Raw genomic sequence first — 21,809 nt, 5'->3', positions numbered from 1 at the left:
AAGCAATGACTGCATCAATCACGCTTCCAGTGTCCAAACTTTATGTAATTGGTCCAAAAGTCCAAACTATCTGAAAACTGCAAATCATCTGAACCTTGGTCTATTATTTTGGTTTGGTCTAAACTATAAAGTCTGACGATATGGACCAAACAAGGTAGGTGAGACAGCCCCCTAAAACATAAAATATCAGACTGTATCCTCTATGCATGCTGCTAGCTGTGTTACTCTTGCTTTCTGAAGAAAAGAAAACAATTAAGCTTCTATTATTTCTGAAAAATTTTACTTGGAATCACCTGAATCTTTTTCCTAGACTAGACAGAGCGAGCTAAATGTCAGCATTCTCACAATGACACCAATAACATGCTGATTGAAACATTTGACCAAAAACTAACTTTTGATTCTGAATGTAATGTATCCCTTGGAGACCATGAACATCTGTAGGCTACTCAATGTCATGACCATCCCAATAACTGTCCAGACTCTAGAAAACCCAAACGTTCAGCCTCATAGTGACATGATCGGTTATCTGGGGACCATGAATGTCGGAACCAAATGTCATGGCATTCCATGTAATTGTTGTTGCGATATTTCATACTAACAAATATATGTGTCAGGCAACATATTCACTATAGTTGCTCTCCTGTTTGTCACTGAGGCTGCTCTGCAGGAAAAAAAAGATATTGTCTATCATCTGTCTCACACCCCATTCAGAGAGATTACAATGCTGCTAAGGAGGGCCAGACTGTCTGTGAGCCTCTGGCCAAGCTGCCAACATGCACCTCCTCCCAGAGATCTCCCTTATCTTGTCCTGCGGTTCCTGTGGAGTGGGGCTTACCTGATAATGAAGCACTGAAGTGTAATTATGTGAAATTTCAACATATCTGTGTGAAAGCCAGTCTGACTGTATCATCCTCCCTGCTGGATAGAAGCCCACAGAGCTTCTTGGATCTCACTGATTCACTGTCTATTTCTCTGCAAACGCCCAGACATACTAAATAACAGCTCCCACATATATGCATCACATACATCTAATGGAAAGAATGAATATGACACATTTGCATCTGTCAAGGTGCAAAAATAATCAAGCATTATAAGAAATAGGCTACTCACAGCTTTTCCAGAGCGTAGAGTCCAAAGAAGGATCCATTCTTCAGAACTCGAATTTTGTTGTGGCTCATTATCCTGTTAAAAACACAACATACAGTATTGTTAAAAATCTACAACTGATAATAAATAAAAGCACATTTCAGAATTCTAAACTCAAATGTGCTAAAATACTATCTTGGACATTAGTTTGCCCCCAGACGCAGAGTTCAGGTTGAACCAAGCACATGTCGAGGGGGTCACGAGGGTGACGAGAGTCAAACTGACCACTCGGGCCTGCAGTCACACAAAAGATTAGCCTGAGCAGAAACATTAGCCAAAGATGTTTCCAATTAATGCTAAAGACAAGAAATAGAACATCAAGATTAGGAGGGAAGCTGTAATCTTGATAACCATTTCGCATACATTTTTTACATCAAAAGGAGTTCTCTCCACATCAAAAGAATGGCGGCACAGACCATGTTAATTGGCTCTTTCCATAGTGACGAATCCCTTGGCTTAAGGGGTTCTTATCAGAGCAGAGGGCATGGGGCTGCAGCACACACTGGATGTGAGCTTCAGATGGCTGCTCTGACAGGGGGAACATTGGATAGTTACAGCAATCACCCTGCTCTGAGGGACCATTGTCAGAGTCAGTGTAAGGACACACTTTAGCAAAGATGATATCTCTCAATACAAGTTGTTGAGTTTCTTGGGGAATAAACCAATTGTCTTGCAAAGATTAAGACAAGAAGAGCAATACCAGGCTCATGTATGTATGCTGAGTATGAAGCTACAGACAGTTAGCTTAGCTTAGCATAAAGACTGGAAGCACAGATAAACATCTAGCACGACTGTCAGACTGGTGGGTAACCTCTGCTGTGCTTTTTCACAACCACTCAAGCTTCCTTGCACCAGCAATACATTTGGGCGGCTGTGGCTCAGGAGGTAGAGAAGGCTGACAAATTTCCCTGTGGGCTGTGCTGAATTGTGTTTGATGTAAAAAGTTGTTGCAGATAGAAGTGCTGTTTGAATGTGTGTGTGGTTGGACGAATGCAACTTGTTTTGTTATTGAATTGACAATAACACTGAAACAGGGCTACATTAATACAGTCAGGTTATTATTTTCTTATAAGAGCCATACAGTAGTGTGTCAGAAAATAACATGCACATCTGTGTTTGAAGCCAAGTGAATGTTCCCAGTGTTCTACAAAATATGTGTATGTTGTATACTAATGCACTTTGCCAAATATCCTTTAGAGGAAATAAACCTGCTGCCTGGATTATATTTACTAAGGGGTTTTCTTTTTCCAGTTCAGGAAGTGCAATGTTCTTGCACAAAATAGGGAGTAGTTCAGGCAGGATGGTCGGGCCTACAAAGCACAAAACGCTGACTCCAGAGGCCAGGGTTTATACTGAGCATCACATGTGTTATTAGGTTTAGTCCACTTATGCACTTGGGAAAGGTTAGGAAACGTCTGTGCTTTTGTTATATTGAAAATCCAAATGCATTCCTGTGCTTCAACTCAGTGTTGACTTTGTCAATATTAAACCAAGACCAGGATCAACTCTGCTATTGCTAATTTGTTTTGTATAAAGATAATATCCAGGAGACAGTGTTTAATATTCATAGCTCTGAGTCCACTGCCCACGTCTGCCCAGGAAAAGCTCAGGGTACAGCCAGGGCCCTGATGCTGGCATCAGCCCATCATCATTAACACACCCTTCAGTTTCACGTCATCTTCGCTCCTACCACATGGCGCTTAATGGGCTGTTTGCGACATTAAGTGTGTTCCGACTCGAGAGAGTGGAGCTGTGTGTGCTCCTTTAAAAATGGGAGCTGACTGTGAACAGTCTGTGAGATTTACAGATTCAGCAGCAGTCGGCCCCCCTATTTCCTGCCACATCAATAAAAACACTGCCTTCAGGCTGCGCCTTCCAGCTCAGTTAATGACCTGATTTAATCATCTAGTCTTGGTATAAAGGGACAAACTTGCCCGACTCACTTCTTCACCTCGATAGCTTTGCTCACAGCCACAACATCTGAAGGCAGAAAAGTTTGTCACAAAAGCAAACACAACTTTAAGGGTAAATCATATCCTGCTCTAGTTACCTTAGATACTTTAATAAGCTAAATTAAAAACCAGAGAAATATTTAAATGAATTTGGCTTCAATCAAGATCACAGATAATGACTATAAAACTGAAACTAAAGCTTTTCTGATGGTTTTACTCAGCTGTTCTAGGCCTCAATAGTTTGTATTTTAATGTGTTCTGTGAAAGTATGATTACTATCTAAGAATCTACATCAATGTCCAATAATGTAGCCTTGAAAACAGATGCCATTGCAGATCAGAGACTAATTTCTAACTGTAAACTAAACTAAACTCAAATATGTCATGTTCAATAATCCACCCAGAATCATTGAAATAAATCCATTATCGTGTCACAGCATTTTTAGCGTGCATGTTTAACGAGCACAGTCCTCTCGTGCCGTAGCCTGCGTATGAACCTTTGACTCGTGGACCTTAAGGTCTCTCAATAGACTTTGGGCACAATATCTCTTCTATAACTGGATGCAGGCCTGAGATGAAAGCTACAGAAGATCCGGAACTGCCTGAATAATTCAATACAGATAGGAGAGGAGAAAGTCACATCTGGCAAAGAAACAAACCATTTAATTCAACACAGACAGTTTAGATACAGATAGTTCCTTTTTGACTAAGCTTATTATGCAGAAAAAAAAACGATTAGTCAGATTCCTGTGTATGTTGGGTTTGGATGCGCTTGAATGTGTATACGTGCGTGCGAACAAAATTGGACCTTTTGTATAGTTCTATTCAGATGTGTTTGTGTGTTATCTCCATGTGCACTTGGAGATCACAAAAACCCTCATATCTCCCAGGTCTTTTCAACACAATATTAGCTTGTTCCTCTGTACACTGGGACTTGAAAGCTGATGTTCATAAATAAAAAAAGGCCACAACATGAATTCTTCCCTCAGACAACTAAAGGTGCCGACCTCCAGGAATGCGGGGAAGTCTACAGTGGCTGTGCTCTACTGTGTAACCCCTCAAAGTCAGACATTTGGAGCACAGTTGTAGAGAAGGACATTGTTCTTTCGTGAACAATGCAGAGAGTACGACTCTGAGAAAGAGAGACAGAGGCAGAACTCTGTAAACAGACAGAAATAGTCTGCGTTCCCATCAGGCTAAACAGGAAACCCAGCCAATTAGCTGTTTATTCAGAAACCGGTTCCAGAGTTCAGGGGTTGTAGAGAGAGCACTTCCTGGTCAGCCATCAGACGGACGGAGCAGGGACCAGAGGCAGGTGACAGCTGAGGAGTAACATCTCTTAATCACTGCTGTTCACAAAGGTTAACAGAGCTTTACAAGCACAGAAGATGAGCAGCTTCTTAATCATGGAGGTCCAAGCTAACTGCAGACCCAATGTCCGCTCTGTGCGGTTTCATTTACTGTACACGAGTGGCCTGTTTACTTGTCATCGGTGACAGATCAGATAGCCAATTGAGTTAATCTGCTCTTCTGAACAATACGCTGTATAATGCAGTGTGCTAACTTAGTCCAGACATCTTGGATGGTATCCCTCATTCACTCTACTCTTTCAGGCCACAAAGGCTTCAGTGAAATCCGACAGGCTAATTGAATCCGTCTAATCAACGCAACAAGAAAACAGGGCCACATGTCAGGCTCCAGCATCCCATTAAAGCCTCTCATCTAATTCATTTACATGAAGATCAAAACACCAGGGGTCACGTATGAAGAGTCGGGTCAAACAGAAGCACAGGATCCAGCTTCCGCTGTGCAGAGCATTTGCATGTTGCAGAGAAGTTATCCAGGGTCACACACAAAACACATGTATACCACCACCTCTCTTCATGTTCTACTGTCTACTAGTGCCTTCGAGTCTGAAATGGAAATAAATACATATGAATAAATGCTCTTATTTAACCAAGGTAAAAAATTAAAAGCAACTGAGGGTGTTTTTAATGAAAGTAAAAATGATGTAACATGCTTATGTAGAAGCCACAAGTCCATACGATATCAACTGCGTCTTGAGAAAAACGTGTTTTATTCACAGCATCAAGTGCTACACTACCCACAATCCTCAGGTGAGGTGGAAAGGCCTCTGATCGGTCAAGCTCGTTGTAACCATGGATTATGGGATGTGTAGTTAATTTGTCCTAAAATAATTATGTGTACTTTTTCTTTTTTTCATTTTACAATTTCTGTTTTCCTGCAAATCAAATGCAATGCAAAAATAACTTACAATCTCTTACAGGCCTAACTTTCAATTATTTACTGACACTATTGTGATGAGATCACATTTCTGAATTAATGTTTGGTCTTTGTTTAAAAGAAATGATTAGGAGATTAATTATTAAAAACCTCAAAGATACTCTGACAAGCCTGCAGGTCATTTAAAAGGAGTCATGAATTTTAGGGAACATATTGTAGAACAATGTAATCTTTTCAGAGGACATGTATTGAAAGTGGTTTTCTAAACGGATGAAAAATCCCTCTCAACCCGTTAACCCAAAGGTTGGCAGAGATCTATCCAAACAAATACACTGTTGGCAAAGTAAACTTTTAAGTATTACTTGCAGAGAGTGTGGATTTACAGAAGCATATTGAGAAATGCTGCGGGTTTTGTGGTCATTTCAATTGATTTCAAATATAACATATGGCTATTACAATCCTAGAATATCTTATTTTTCAATCCAAGAGCCATTGTGCAGCGTGAGTTCAAGGTTTCCTTGTTGTGTGCTGGAGTGTGAAAAAGGAAAAGCCTTACAAAGAGTCTTGTCTAGTAAACCGCAGCAGCTCCTCCCTGCACCATGCCACTCACTTTGTTGGTTTGCTCAATTTGCTTCTTAAACCCACAGAGCCTTTGAGGGCCACACAGGGGCAGGACAGCACGTCGCAAATCGTATTTGCTCACTGATTTACTTCCGCTCTTACCCCTTGACTCTTCACTGGATGGCTGTAACATACTGCCTCAAGTCCATTATGTGTGTGTGTGTCTGTGGGTGTGAGGGGGGGTGTACCTGTGTGTACTGTTAACGATAGCTGTCTATCTGATGCCTTTTCTACAGCTGCTTTTGTTTATTGCGTCATTGTCAACCAATCCTTTTGACAGAGGAATCTTCTTTGTGGTGCAGCTGTACAGGCCTGATGTGAGGTGTGCAGCACCGACACAGGGAGCAGCGGCTGAACGGAGTCCTTTCAGCTTTCCACATCACAACCTGGTGCAAAAATGATGAACGGAGAGGGAGAACACATCCTTCTATATCCTGTCCTGACCACAGCTAGAATAAATCCAAACACACAACAAGATGGCTTGTGTGCAGTCGGTTCTCACTGGAAGTACAGTCAATATCTTTGCACCCTTCATCCCACTTCTCTGGTTAGACACACTTAAAGCTTCTGTACTTTTTATGCATACAGGAAATGCTTGATCCTAGCTTGGCATTCAGTGCAGGACATGAATGAGATGCATTTGAGAGAAAAAGTGCTGATCCAAAAATTTTGCATGCTGGTCTTAGACAGGGAGCTCTATGTGGCTGAAAACCCCCTCACAGGAACAAAAAAAGAATCTTAAGAGGGATTTAGATTTAATAAGAATTCATCTGCAGGCTAAGCTGCTCGCCCTCATTATCTTTGTAGGACTCTGTACTTTTTTTCATTGTTTCTGCAGCATCACCCTGAAAACACCTGGAGCTTCTTCACAACGACTGGATGCTGAGACACAGGGTGCTGATCGGAAGCTCCAGCTCATCCCAAGTGATGAACTATAGTGTCCAAGGCGCAGGTTCACTTTAATAAAGAGAGTGAAAACAAGCCAGTGGGCCGCCGTGTAAACATCATTTAACTCTGGATAGGTCTCCTACCCTCGAGGACCACACGCAAGGTGAAACACAAGAACCTTTGAAAGAGATTGGTAACGTGCCACGAACCCAGTCCTAAATCGGAGACCAATCGGAGCCAGATAATGAGAGCGATTTTCAATGAGCATCTCGAAGCGTCATTATTGAATTAAAGCCGGTTTAATAAGCACGCTGACTTGAATGTGCAAACGCTGGCCTGTGTCACTCACAGCAGAAAAAGTTCATAAAAAGAAAAGAGTAATTTCGCCCTTGAGGGAATTTTCCTTAGAGGTAATTAAATTCTGCTGAAAGAATACGATTATCCACTTTCACACAGCACGGCATTGTGTGAGCATTCTGTATGCGCACAGCTGAGAACGTTCTGCAAAAGATCATCAGTGTTTTTTCTTTTTAATTTCTCCTCTCTACTTTTTCCATTTGAGTAGCTGCTGCTTGCCAGAGTTGCATTTCTAGCACACTGGCAGTTCACGACTTGGCAGAGAAGTAAGTGAACATGGCAGCGTTTCTCTTTATATACACATCACACACACGGCGCTCGGAGTAATGAGATCAGACGTAGTGGATCTACAAAATATTGTGGTTGAACCAAAAGATGGATTAAAAACGGTATTACTTAATTTGGCTGTTACCAGGTTTTCCAAGGCCGCGTCCCCCCCTCCCCAAACATGCCAAGTCCAATAGATCAACATCTATTACAGAACGACATTACGTTAGAGTTTAACCTCACAGACACGGAGCTGGCCTCAAATCACACAATCTCAGAGGAACGAGTTCAGAATAACATCATACCTGTGCTCTATGATTCATTCAGGAATTATGGTCTTTTAAATAAATCATCGTTCAATTTTCGGCAATCGGTTAATTCAGATGAAGAGAGGTATTTCTTAAGGCATCAAACATAAAAACGATTTATTTGACTTGTGTGTGAAAATGAATGGATTTACACTTTCAATGTCAATATTATGTGTGAGAGATTATTGTGTGGAATAGAAACTAATTGAAAATGTTTTCAGTGATAGACAATTCACATTTGTTACTTTGTGTTACCAGCGCCGAGGTTGTTTTCACCCAATGACCATTTGTTTGTTTGTTTGTTTGTTTGTTGACAAGATAATGCAAACACAACTGGATGGATTACCACAAAACCTTGTGGACGGATGTGGTATGGGTCAGGGAAGGAACCACACGATTTCGGTGTAGACCCCGATCCAGTCATCTTTTCATCACATAAAGCGATCAACCTTTATACACTTTCATAGTGTAAAACTTTCAAAGTTCATTAATCTTGATGAGAAAAAAAAATCGGACATATCGAAGAACCTGATATCTACTGTATACGTCTATATTTGGTTGAGCATGATTTAATGTAAAGAGACTGTTGGACCTCGGCGGAGGTATGTGCTCTGAGTGCCATTCTAATTTGTCAATGCATTTTACACTATCACGCACATATGGTACACGCAACCTCTTGCTGAGTTGGGGCTCCTGTCGCAGCAGTAATTGGTATGGACCTTCATTAGTGGCCGTGAATTCTGGGTCAGGACATGTCATGTGTGTGTGTGTGTGTGTGTGTGTGTGTGTGTGTGTGTGTGTGTGTGTGTGTGTGTGTGTGTGTGTGTGTTTGTGTGTGTGTGTAGGCTTTAGGGGATCGATAAGCAGAACTAAATAATAATAAATATTCTTTTCATTTGTGTATAATCAATAAAAATAAAATACATTTTTCATTACCTTAGAACAATCCCTTTACATTTTCCGCTTTTCATGGTGGTTTAAAATTGCCTGCATCCTGAGTCATTTTTCAGTTGCTTGAGTGGCATTTCTATAATTTCGCGCTCCTGTGTGTCACTCAAAGTCAAGAAGTAATATAGTTAAATTTAGATTAAAAGTTTGTGTAAAATTTTTTTGTTTAATTCTGTCTCTGATGTCTGAGGTTTGGCCAGACCGATTGTGGCTTTTTTGTGTACATATCTTCTTGTAAAAGTAAATTGTCATATTAGGAAATTTGAGCAAGTGGGCTGTGGAAAAAACGTTGTATTTTTGTCAGTGCATCACCAAACCCCAGCATAATGAATGTGGTGCAGCTGGTTTGAACGCGTTTGGATTGTTGTTTATGCATTTGTGACTGTGCTGGCTCGATCATGAGAGTATTATAAATATTATTGCACATTTTATGCTTTGAATATAATCCAAGTGGATGACATTTTCGGTGACTGTGCACAGTGTTTTTTGACAGTAGACAATATTTGTGTTTGCATCAGCTTAACCCAACCCTCGTCTCTCGGTTAGTCTCCTGCTCGGAGACAGGAAAGAGGAGAGAAAGGCTCAGGCAGGAGGAGTGAAAGAGAACGAAAGCGAAAAGATCTCTCCGGCTGAGAGGTGGCTGTGTCATCTTTGTTCCAATAAGTACTTTATAAGAGGCCCCCAGACTGTTCAGCTACTCGGTGATGTCCAAATGGCTTAACCCTTTGCTTCTAAAATAAAAGATGGGAGAGCCACCTGAGCCATTGGTCCCATGAGCACCCTTGCACCCTGAGCTTGTCACGGCACTGAGAGTAACAGAGAGACGAAATGCCCTCGAGCACAACAAGCACTTTAGCAGCAAATGCATGTCAAGATGTGAATGTGCCCATTGTGCCCGGCCCACCAGAGGGCTTGTGGCAGCCACCGGGGAACGCTGCCAAGCTACAAGCCCCATTTACTGCCTGTCATAGAACGGAGCATCCATGTAATTGCATGTCAAATATTTTCTGTGAACCAGTTATGTGAAAAACCCAGATTGACTTGTTCAGTCATCAAATCAAGAAGATAGGGCGCGAGAAGCCACATTAGGAGCGAAACAGCTAAAGAGTCAAAATATATGAGTTCGGTGATTTATAGTTTGTAGAGAATCTTGCATTACTTGGCTTTATTATCATAGTTTCCTGACTTGAGGCGATATATGGGGAGTGTTCTGCTGCATTTGATATGTGCAACCACTTATTATAGAGCACACTGCATTGTGCTCGGTTACCAGGCCGGGAGTAAGGCTCTGTGGTTTGTGGCTGTGTGTGTGTGTGTGTGTGTGTGTGTGTGTGTGTGTGTGTGTGTGTGTGTGTGTGTGTGTGTGTGTGTGTGTGTGTGTGTGTGTGTGTGTGTGTGTGTGTGTGTGGGTGTGGATTTAGATGCAATGTGTGACCTATCAGATTTATTTAGACAGAAAGTGCGTATGTTTAACTGTGTGTGTGTGCATGTGTGTTTGCATATGTGTGCGTGTGTGCATGTGTGTGTGTGCGTGTGCATAAGTGGTCCAAAAAGTCTAAAATTAAAATTTGGGTTTTTGAAATGTCTCTAATTAGAGAGGGGAGGACTGAGGCCTATTTCAAGAGCTGCGGCCATGCACGCCCTTCCCATATGTGTGTGCACACTGCACAGGCAAACAGACTCACACACAAACACAATCTACACTTTGGAGAGAAAGGTCCCCCACTTTGTGTTTGTCTTATTACACAATTCATGTCGTTTTGCTCACAGCAACCATCCACGATGTGTTTCTTGTGCGGTTTATACGCAACTCACAACAGTGAACTTTATAGACATAAACAACTAGACGCTTTGAATATTAACAGCCAGAGAACACAAGTTAAAATACCGACGCCTTACCGTAAAGCTCCAATAATTTACAGCAATATTTGGAGTCAAAGATAAATCAAGACAAACCGAACTGGAAAGTTTACGGCCGCACAGCAGGAACACAATAGTCAGTTTAATCGCTGTTTAAAGTGTTTTTACGCTTTTAATGAGGCAATTTAGTGAATTTAGCCTTTTGAGACAGTGAGTGGAATGCGGTGGATGCCTGGTGAACATTGTCTCATTGTTCGCTCTCATAACCAGCCTCTGTTTTCAGCTCCTGAGCAAAGGCTGCTGGTAAATCAGGATGCGTTTACAAAGAGCCGGTGACGGTGTCGCTTTCGGCATCTGTGAGAATGTTGTGTTTTTTGTTTTGTTTTGTTATTGTTTGTATTCAATTTTTTGGAGAATCAGTGTTCATGTCAAAACGATTTAAATGACTGCATCATAAGGCTTTTACTCTAAAAAAAATGATGGTAGTCTAACATGCTTTCCAAAGACTTATTTGATTTCAACAGAAGGAATACACACACAAATTGTCTCATTAACCAGTGGTTAAGATTTGAATAAAAGCTGTTGCTTTATTTCAAATATGTGACTGGGTGTGAACTGACTCATATAGAAGAAGCAATGAATGATAGAACTGTAGTGAATAGATTTTTGATATGTTGTGGCTCTATTCACAGCTAGAGCTAATCATCATTAAATGGTTTGGAGTAACATTAGAAAAAGCGAAATACGAATTGTTGTTGTAGGTCTATTTAACCCATTTAAATTGATAAACTAGATATGAAATGTGTATCTTTGGGTAACAGAGATTTTTTTTATTATTTTGTCCCTGCATGACCTTTGATCAACATATGCAGATATACATTTCTTGTCTTGAAATCACAACAAGGGCTGAACTTCATGGCAAAAATGATGATCACCACCACCCGCTCCTGGTAATACACAAACTTACATTTTACCTTTGACTGAAGAAACTGGACAATTTATCAGTAAAAATTAAGACAATCAGATCTGTCGGATGAGCTGGTGTGAATGATGATATCCCTTCTATTGTTACCTGTGTTATTCTCTGTTTTGTAAGATTAAAAAAAGATATTGACTTTACATATTCTGATGATGAGTTGGTTATTTACATGTGAAACATTTCAATCAGCCAGTTCTCTCGAGGAAGCCTAGAAAAAGCTCTTTATCGAGTCAGTTTAGATGTAATAATTCTGTGTTTGCTTACTTCTTTTTAATTCTTCATTTTTTCCTCCTCCTCCCTTTGTTTTGTACATGTATGACCAGAAGTAGATATAAGTGCTTGTAGATTAGGGGTGACTCACAAAAAGAGATGGACCAAATGCATTGGCATGACACAGAAATTAAAAATATATGTATGTGTGTACAAATGGCACCTTTAATGGAATAATTGGGTAAAATTGTAGGAGATTTATGAAATCCAGATTAATATTAGTTTCCTTAAGACATTAGTCAGTTATAAGTCAAAGCAGCAAAGTAATTTAAATCTCCTTTGAGTCGTAAAAGTTCATGTACTCATATATATATGCACCTATCATCAAAAAGTACTCAGATTAGATTACATTGGTAAATTCAATGGTCAGCATATCACAAAGACAAGGAAGCATGCACACGCGCGCGCACACACACACACACACACACACACACACACACACACACACACACACACACACACACACACACACACACACACACACACACACACGCTGAAGCCACAGGCATTCCCACTACAGACGCCCATTATATCTGTCTGTATCCATGTGTTTTCTACCCGGGGCAGGAACTGTGGGAGCCGCTGTGGTCAAACACAGGGAGAGGGAAGTTAGCGCTGGCAACGAAAAGTCAAAGTCAGGCATTTTTGGAGTAAGATAAGGAGAGCGCGCCGTGTAAAAAAAGACCTAAAATAACAGAAAGCCACTCAGGGATATGAGATTACTATGACAACACATCTCTGTGTTTATGCCAAGTTTTGAAACATCGCAGACTTTTAATCAACAAACACAACAAGGTGATAAACGAAATACACATGCACTGTTTGAACCGGGGGACAGCTCCAGTGCAGCACAGTAGGCGTGTGGAGATGTCCCCCCTCTGGTCGTGTTACCTTGACATGAGAGGGCACAATAAAATCCAAGCCTGTGTGGCATTGGCAGGTGCTGCAGCTCAGTATAAAGCCCAGAGTATCCAGTGTCAGGCCTTTTGTTTGCTGTTTTGATTTATTGCCGACCACTGCCCCACCTCACATGTGCGGAGGAGAGCAAGCACCCCCTCCTCTCAACACCTTTCCCCACATAAATAAACCCTATCGCTGCAGGAATGCCTGGGGTCCGCGCTCACCCAGCTATTGGAATTCTCCCCGCTGATAAAATGAATGTTTGGGACGTTTTCATCTACGTACTCCTGTCTCAACACACACGGAATAACAGAAACAACACAAACCACCGACACATCTGCTCGCCCCTCGGTATCTGTCCGCACATGGGCCACAAGTGAGAGGCCGACGAAGTGAGTCAGGAGATAAAATGGTGGTTAAAGACACACACAGATGCATACTGTAGCCAGAGGATCATACTGGAGAGGTGAGCTGGCTTTGAGACACAGATGACTCTTTAGATGGAGTAAACAATTACAGGCGGCATGATGGTTGGATTTAATTGAACCAAAAAATGAGTAATCAGACAAATGTGGGGTGAAGTGTAAAAACAAGGACGCCCTCTCCTTCAGATGCTGTTGCTAAATGAGCGCTTTCATCCTCCAAACACTTTCTGTCCCAGACTGGTTCAACTTTGGTGATCTGCACTCACTAAAATACATAGCTACAGCCAGGGGCTGGTTAGCTTAGCTTATTGAGGAGGCTGAAAACAGAGGGAAAGAGCTCAGTCTGAAAAATTATGTTATATAATTGAATTGAGGTCAATAGTTGGATGTTTATGTAAACCTATTCATCATATTTTGAGAGACTAAAGTCACTTTTAAATAGCTTGCAGATGCCACCATGATAACCCCCAGTCGACCACCACCACACATGTCCTCCTCTCAAAAGAAGGAGAGTCTGTGTGCTTCTTTCTTCACAATAAACACGGTTTATTTAACAATCTTTTCAGTTTTGATATGATGGAGTTGATGTGACAAAAGATGAAGTATTTACCTTTTGTGTAGCCTATTCTAAAGTATCACTAAAAAAGATGCTCTATATTCCTCATTTCAACACACACTTTTAATATTTCCCTTTTAATATAACAGGAACCATCCCACTCTATCTTTATTCTCGTAATATTATGACTTAAATTCCCAAAATGTTGAAAATGAAGTGACCTAGATGAGGCACTCTGTGGTAATTAGAGCCTTTATAATGTATTCAAATAAGTAATGAAAATAGTACAGTACATAGTACAAAATAAATGCGTAGAAGAGTAAGCATTTTTACTTTTAAAGCTCCTCTGTATTTTTGCACCTAATAAAACGGTGTTGTAAATCTTGTCTCTTTTTATTATTTAAGTCACAAGGAAAGTAAAATAAAACTTTTTATCTGATTCTCACATGATGTTGAAGCTTATCTGCTAAAGAAGACAGAAATAACTGAACGGCTCTGAAAAAAAATAGCAACTGAAAAGGGGACGTTTGAGCTGAAATCATTTTGTTTCACACATTGATAAATAAAAGAGATTTAACCTGATCAGGACTTAAAAATCAGATTTGGAGGAACGGCAGTACGTTTTTCTAAAATACACTTTGCAATTAGCTTTCATTCTGAAAGTTAGATGAGACAAACAGATGAGGAACACTACAGTCTCTGTCTATTCAATATGAAGCTATAATACAAGCCAATTAGCTTAGCTTAGTGTAGCTTAGCTTGGTATAAAGAAATTGACAGCCAACACTGGTCTTTCTGTTGAAACAGTAATGTTGTGACAACTGAGCTTTATTGGATGTGATTGACAGATTTTTTTTTTTGGACTGACTTGGCTAGCTGTTTCCCCCCTGTTTATAGTCTTTATGCTAAGCTACGCTAATTGGCTGCAGCTGTAGCTTCAGATCTGGTGTGCAGACAAGAAAGTGGTGTTAATATTCTCATCTGAAAATGAATAGAACAGCGGTTATGTGTATTAATTATTTATTTATAGCACAAGCTAAAACTGAGATCAGGCCTTTGTTCATCCAAACCCCAGAGCAGATTTTACAGCTGTTCATCTAGCCTACACGCGACCCCTTACTGATAAAAATATGACCATCCTTGCTGGAATATTTGATTCTTAAACCCTTGGCTCAAGTGCAAACATGCAAGGAGCAACTGTCTCGCAGCTGGGGGGGGGCATCGTGTCGACGGCGGCCACGCTGACCCCGCACCCCGGGCATGTGCGGCCTGCTCATTTGGCCTGGCACCCACTGAGCCTGCAGAGCCATCAGTCACTGACATCGATGACAACAAACTACGCCAAGGGAGGGGTGCGGTTGAGACTTGGGTAAAAACCACAAGCAGCGAAGCACCAGCACGTTCACACACAAACTGCCACTGTACGTTCCCTCCATTTGTCTGTTATCCATTAAAAACATTCAAACAAGCACAGCTGCCGTCACACAGCACAGAGAGGAGTTACTGCTCTGCGTGTTTTTCGGGGCATGAATGTATGATATATATCCATCCATCCATTTCATCACCAATAAAAAAAAACAAAAGTTCTTCTTTGACACTGGTTCAAAAGACTAAAAGTAAAGGAGACATGGAGCAATGCTTTGGAAGTGAAGCTATGTTGCTCCACTGCCTCCTCCTCCTCCTCCCTCTCACCCCGATGTCGGAGATCTGCTCGTCAGGGGCTGGGGATTTTCAGTCTCCAGGGGCACATCCCTCTGAACCGCCTGCCAAGCCTCTACTCTCCCTCCTCCATCCTCTCGCTTGCTCTCTCGTTTTCTTTTTGTTCACCTCTCAGTTCCCACTTCCCACCTCTTCTACCCTTCATGCTCAACTTTCTCCTTCGCTGTGGCCTTTTTTTCCCTCAATTCCTGTCATTCACTCGTGTACTTTCTCCTCGACACCGGTGCTTTTTTTTGCCTCTCTACCCTTCCGCTCCTCTTCCTCTCCCAGTGATCCAGCTCCTTTGCAGCCGTGCATAATTACGCCAAAACACAGGCCTGTGCAGGCTCACATCTGGAAGGAGTTTGGACATGGCAGTTTCCTACCAAGACGACTAAATATTTAGGTTGAGAGTTACTGCGTGTGGATGAACTCATGATAGAGGGGGTGGGAAGGGGAGAGAAATGGGGGAGCTGGAGATAAAGAAAAAGAGGGAAAGTGGGACAGACGACTGGGGCTCTTGCACGAAGGCCCAGACAAATGCATAATGGGACCAGTGATCAGAGAAACGGTGTACAACGTGTCACGCAGCAGTGTAATCAGTGGCCTTGAAATGCCACAGAAGGAGGTGATAATATTGGGGTGACTGGTCGTCCCTTTATGGCTGGCAAGAACAACAAACAGCCAACTAATAGTTTTAATAAACAAATCCCCATTGGGATTTCCCATGAGGCTAAGGGGCCTCAGCTGGAATGTTCACAGGGGCCAGCTGTTGTGCATTACACGTAGCAGGCGGCCCCGGAAGCCCGGGCCTGGTGTCCTCCAGCCTTGCTCAGCATGGAGGAGAGCATTCCTCCAGGCTGCCCCAGGCGAGCGGGCATGCAGCGGGGCTGTCAGGCCGTTCGATCGTGAGTGGAGGGACCGAGGTGATGTAGAAAAGCTCCCCCTGCTGCACCTGGGATACTGTCTGCAGTCTCCGAGCGCACCAATGGAATGTCAGGAATAACACGAAAATCAACAACTTCTTACATTCCACATCTGGAGCCAATGTCGTGAGTGGCGATGGGAGCACGGGCGCTCGACGAACTTGTCCAATCTTCAGGAAAATGAACTTTCCAGACACCACAGCTCTCGGGGAAAGGTAAAGAAAATGGCGGACGACGGGCGGAACTGTTCTCTCCTCATACAGAGCCTCTTAAAAGTGTCACAAGATGCTAAACATCAGTACAAACACAAACTCAACCAAAATGAGAAGGTGCAGAGATGGAAGATTATCTTCAAACACCTCCACCGCTGCTGCCCAAGTCCTTTTTTTAACCTCTGGTTTTCAGCAATGTGTTGCCCAGATGTTGATCCTGCCTTTATTAAGCAAGGAACATAAGGCCCTCTAAATGGACTGCTGGATGCCTTTAGCTCTCCCAGGGCATGAATCCCCTTACTTTACCTCATATTCTCGCTGCAGTGGGGCAGCTGAACATAGTGTTGTTGTGTTTTTGCAGACACAGTCACACACTTTGGGAATCAGAAACCTCTTTGGAGCAGCTGTAAAGAAAACGCTAAGACACCACCCAAAAAATGTGTCACTGATACATTGGTAGTGCATCCATCATGAAAGATAAGTGTGTTTTGGCCCCTGATGTGGACGTGCGAGCTTTGTGCAGATAAACCACACAAATAAATATATCACACAGAACTGGCCCAGAATTGTTGCTGTCTGGTTTCCACTGAGTGGTTTAGGTTTTTTTCTTTCCCCACTCGAAGGTGATTGTCAGACGGGGTGTTGCGGTATTAAAAGAAGGCGCCAACCCAACAGTAAAGCACAACGTCGGGTATAAAATGCGCAAAATGTGTTTCTGTTTATAGCTGTTTTGCAAGGCCAAGTCAGCTGGACCATGTGCACAGGGTGGAGGTGGTGGTGGGAGAAGGAAGGGGGCTGAACTCAGAGAGGCTGAGAGTCAAATTTAAAGTGACAGAGTTGTGTCAAAGAGGCTGGGCCAACGATGATGGCTACAGTCGCTCTGCCCTCTCCGTGATCTTCTTAATGCTTTACAGAGAGCCAATCGCTCAGCCCACCACTACGGAGTTAAACTAGATCAAGATGTAAACTCCTGACCTAACAAGCCTTATTACTGCAACCAGTCCTCAATACAGTTAAAGCTAAGGTCACAGGGTCAGAGTGTTGGGTGTGTGGGCCTGATCAGAAGACTGAGCTATTGGCTTTTTCCAACTGTGTATTTTTATGTGAATTGTGTCATTAAAGCTGATCAATCACTGATTAAAACCTGTAATAAGACATGTACAGTCTGTCTCCTCAGCTGTGCTATGTATGATTGGTTTACACTTTCCTCCAAAAATCATTGAAACCAGAGGACGCACATGGCACCATAAGGCCAAAGAAGGAAGATCACAGTCAGTAGGTGATATGACATTTGTTGATGTTACAGTAAATTGTCAGACTCACAGAGTAACTGTCCTGTTGGGCATCAGGCTCGGATCCGGAGGCTCAGTCAGCTCCTCCTTGGTGCAGCTGACTCTTCTGCCCAAAGCCTGGGCGCCGTGCGCTTTGGAGCGCTCGTCCGTGCAGCTGCAGCCGCTGGTGGAGGCGAGCAGCCCGGGACAGGCCTGGCACAGCCGCGGCCCGGAGGCGGCAAGCAGCAGCAGCAGCATCAGTACCACACGCCCCGGCAGCAGAGGGATGCCAACGCCGGGCGCAAACATTGTCCTTCGGCTGGATCTCACCTCAGCTGCACCCCCGCCTCCAGTCATCCCATATCTCCACCATGAAGCTCTTAGAGGAGGGGGGCGCAAGGAGAAAAAAATATGTTTCAAGTGTCGAATGAATGGAAAACTTAGAGAAGCTCCGCTCGGCAGTGAACACACATCAGCCGCTCATTCCAGAAATATTCAGCGCCGTGGAGTTTTCCAAGTGTCCCGTTATGTCATGGCAGCCAGGGCGCACAACTCCCTGTGGTCCAGATCAGCCCAGGAGTGTGTTAGTCCATCCAAAATGTCCTCAACACATTGGAACAGCCACAGTCTTCCGTCTTTAAGAGTTGCTGATCCTATTAATTACTGAAATATGAGATTTACATCACTTTAGAGGATGCATGGGAATGTCCAAATTACCGTTATTCGCCTTTAAAAAAAGTTAATCCAAGGGTCGATGAGATTGACGAGTGAGCAGCCACAGCAGCAGCCACTTTTTCATCTCTTTGATGAAGTGAAGAAGGAGAACAAGTATATTGCCAAACTTCTCTCACTTTTCTCGCGGCTCTTTTTCCTTCAGAGTTTTTCCCGGATCCCGGAGCTCTGCGTAAACTTTATCTCAAGCGCAACTTGGAGTAAAACGGGAGGAGGTTCAAAATACGCAACGACACACTCGGATGAAGAAAATGAGCTGGTCCCCGTGGGCTCCTGTGTAATTCCCAGAATCTATCTAGCGGTTTTTGCTCGCTTGCCTCTTGTCACACTCTAACTCACTTTAGCAACAACCCCAAGTGCGCCCGTTCCGTCTGCGTCTGCGCCCTGGTCCCCGCGGTCCTAGCGCATCCAGCCCGGCCCCAGAGAGGAGGGACAGGAGGGTCCACATGTGACCGCTGGTTTAATGACCCACCCGGACTTCACCAAACTTCATCACACAGTCCTGAGTGTTTCATGTATTCGGCTTAAATGATATGCTGGACGGCACAAAACCAAAATGATTGTTGAAGCCAATAATCAGAATTCAAGATCAAAAGTGCCAACTAATTACATTGCGTCTAGCTCACGAATATAATCATTAATGCTCTGCTTTCATAAGTGAAAGCTAATAATATAAGATTAAATAGATATATATGGTATAATTATTAGGATGTTGCACACAACTGAATAAAAGGACACATATTGAATGAATAAGATGAAAACAGACATGAGAATTATTGCACATATTGGTTGACATTCTACAAACTCATAATAAATACATATAAAAGACCTGGTGTATTGTAATACTGTAGTCAGACATCTCAAAATGTTTTTATTCAGATTTACTCTTTTGTGTATATTTATTTGTTTTATAAGGGTAATTTATCATGATTATGTCTCCTCAGGTTTTTTAAAGCATCACTATGCAACTTCTTTACCCTAAATAGCAGCTTCAAAATTAGTTTGATGGATCACTGACTTGGAATAGAGAGAATGTCAGCGCTTTCATCCCCACGCCTCACACCACAATACCTTAACTGACTTAAGATCAGTTAGAAAGAATGAAAAGTTTAACCTTTAACTCTGATATTCAGCGAGTACATTTTAAAATGATCAAGAGTCCTGGACAGAATTTGGTGTATTTGTTTCAATGGCAGCTCTTTCAGTTCAGAAAGCCGGGGATTATGGGTAATATTTTCTTTTTTGTGTTTTTTTTTTATTGTAACTGGCTGTTTCCATTCAAGTAGGTATTGGTTTCAGTGAGCGCCTCCATCGACAGAACAGGTTGTGAATGAAGGTCTTGCTGAAGGCTTCTTAAATATTGTATGTGTTTCAGCAGTTCAAAGGGTTTTTCATTGAATCAGCGGGAAGCAAAGGAAGCAAAGACTTTTATAGATATACTTCACCACATTCTGTATCATTACTGCAAAGAAAGTCCTGGTAGCGCAGGAGAAATGATCATGAAAATGTGCAGAGGCTTATCTGCCATGATGAGTTTTATGATATGATGTTTTTGTCCCCCAGAGGCCTTTATGTTCATGGTCACTGGCAACAGCAGGCATCTCATAAAATACAGCAATGTATGGGTTATTTAATGCAAGTTCTAACATGGTGATGGACATTGTAATAGAAGAGCTGGTGCAGTGAGATCAACTCAGAATAACCTGTTGAACATCATCAAGTACTGCAGCCTAATTCAGCATCAACTGACAGAGTGTGTTGCCCTTCACGTAGCATACGAGCTATCACATCCACTGCATGATGATTCTTGCACAGACCAAATGCTATGATTTACAAATGCTTGGTCCAGCAGAATTCCAGACCCCTAAATCTTTTTGTTGAAAAGAAAAATATTTTTAAACAGTCCTCATCCTGAAAGAATCACATGCAATCCAAAAAACACAGAGGATCATAAACTTCCTCAAGCGCTCCTTTTCACATTTTTCTGCTTGTGTGTGTGGAAAGTTTCCAAGATCCAGCGATGGATTTCTGTTTAAAAAATACTTTTTGATATACGAGAGGCCCCACGGAGACCGAGCCGGTTCGAATCTGGAGAATATTTCAAAATATGAGAAGGTGAAAGCAGGAAAGGGCTTTTGAAAACGGACTTGGTGCAATTGGTCTTGACATGTCTTCCCTGACATATCCAAACTGCAGGCACCTCAGTCATGCGAGCAGTATAATGGTGCAGTGTGCTCTGACCCGCACAGTGGACCCCGGGTTTGTTATTCCTGTATATGATACTGTACACTGGAGCGGGGCTCAGAAAGCCAGCATGATTATTGAAAGAAAGCACAAGCAGTGGATGGGCGCCTGCTCAGCAACGAAACAGAGGGCTGTTTATCCAAGCTGTTAAATAAGGCTTCAAGTACAACACCCCCCTCCAACTCCACCAGGCCCAAATCTCTCTCATCTGGAGAGCAGTTTCCATTTAAAATGTCACGTTCCAAACTGCACATTACATCAAATTGTACTTAATGGCATCCAGACAAACTTTAATGTCGTTCCAACATTTTCTCTCTCCGTGCTCCCCACAGCCCCCTCGCTCCTTATAGCCAAGCAGGCAATCTCTCCTTCTCCCTGCTCCACATCTGGACTCCATTCCAGGTGGAGCATTGAGGGAAGGGGGGAGAACGCTGGGATGGAGAGGTGGAACGCAGAAGAAGCTCTGAGCCTCGAAAAGTAAAACAGAGGAAGTAAAGATAATGTCCGAGGGGAGGAGGGTTTTTGTGTGTGTGGAGGTTACGCAACTGTTCGTGATGTATGACAGAAGTTATGAGGGAAGACAGACAATTTGTGAGACGGCTGAGTGATGGCCTCTCCTGGGCTCGTTCCTGCCGTCCCACGCTGCAGCAGATGTAGCTAGGAACAGTGGAGCTTTTAAGCCCAATCAGAGAAGTGGAGCACTGAGTTCTGAGGCATAGCTCAGGCTTATGTCTCTGCCAGTGGATAAACAAAAGAAAACTTCCAGCAGGGATGCAAACATCAGAGCCTGTTTCTAAGCCCTCGTCTGAGTCTTACTCAAGGAGCCCATGACATCTAGTGGTGAGATGTGCAACACACATAAGATCCGCCCTCTCGGCCCTGCAGCTATACAGACACTTCCTGGATGCATGGTTTTAATTAAGGATTTATGGGCATGTTAAACCTGCCTCTCGCCCAAATTATGGGGTTATCAAGTCATAATGTGGTGCCATGTTTCTCAGCACTA

At 42.6% G+C, this 21,809-nt stretch overlaps 1 protein-coding gene across 1 annotated transcript in view; it reads right to left on the bottom strand.

Moving 5' to 3' along the window:
* The window catches only part of adgra2 (adhesion G protein-coupled receptor A2), a 38,541-nt gene extending 20,357 nt beyond the window's left edge, over nucleotides 1–18,184 (bottom strand). The window contains exons 1-2 of the mRNA XM_061071603.1: nucleotides 17,880–18,184; nucleotides 1,111–1,182 (exon numbers count right to left, since the gene is read on the bottom strand). Coding sequence (XP_060927586.1) covers nucleotides 1,111–1,182; nucleotides 17,880–18,184 — 377 coding nt within the window. The remainder of the gene's footprint in view (nucleotides 1–1,110; nucleotides 1,183–17,879) is intronic.
* Between the last annotated feature and the right edge of the window lie 3,625 nt (nucleotides 18,185–21,809).

Source organism: Limanda limanda, chromosome 5 (assembly GCF_963576545.1).
Source record: "Limanda limanda chromosome 5, fLimLim1.1, whole genome shotgun sequence".
NCBI classification, from domain to species: domain Eukaryota; kingdom Metazoa; phylum Chordata; class Actinopteri; order Pleuronectiformes; family Pleuronectidae; genus Limanda; species Limanda limanda.
This window is presented reverse-complemented; position numbering and strand designations above follow the sequence as displayed.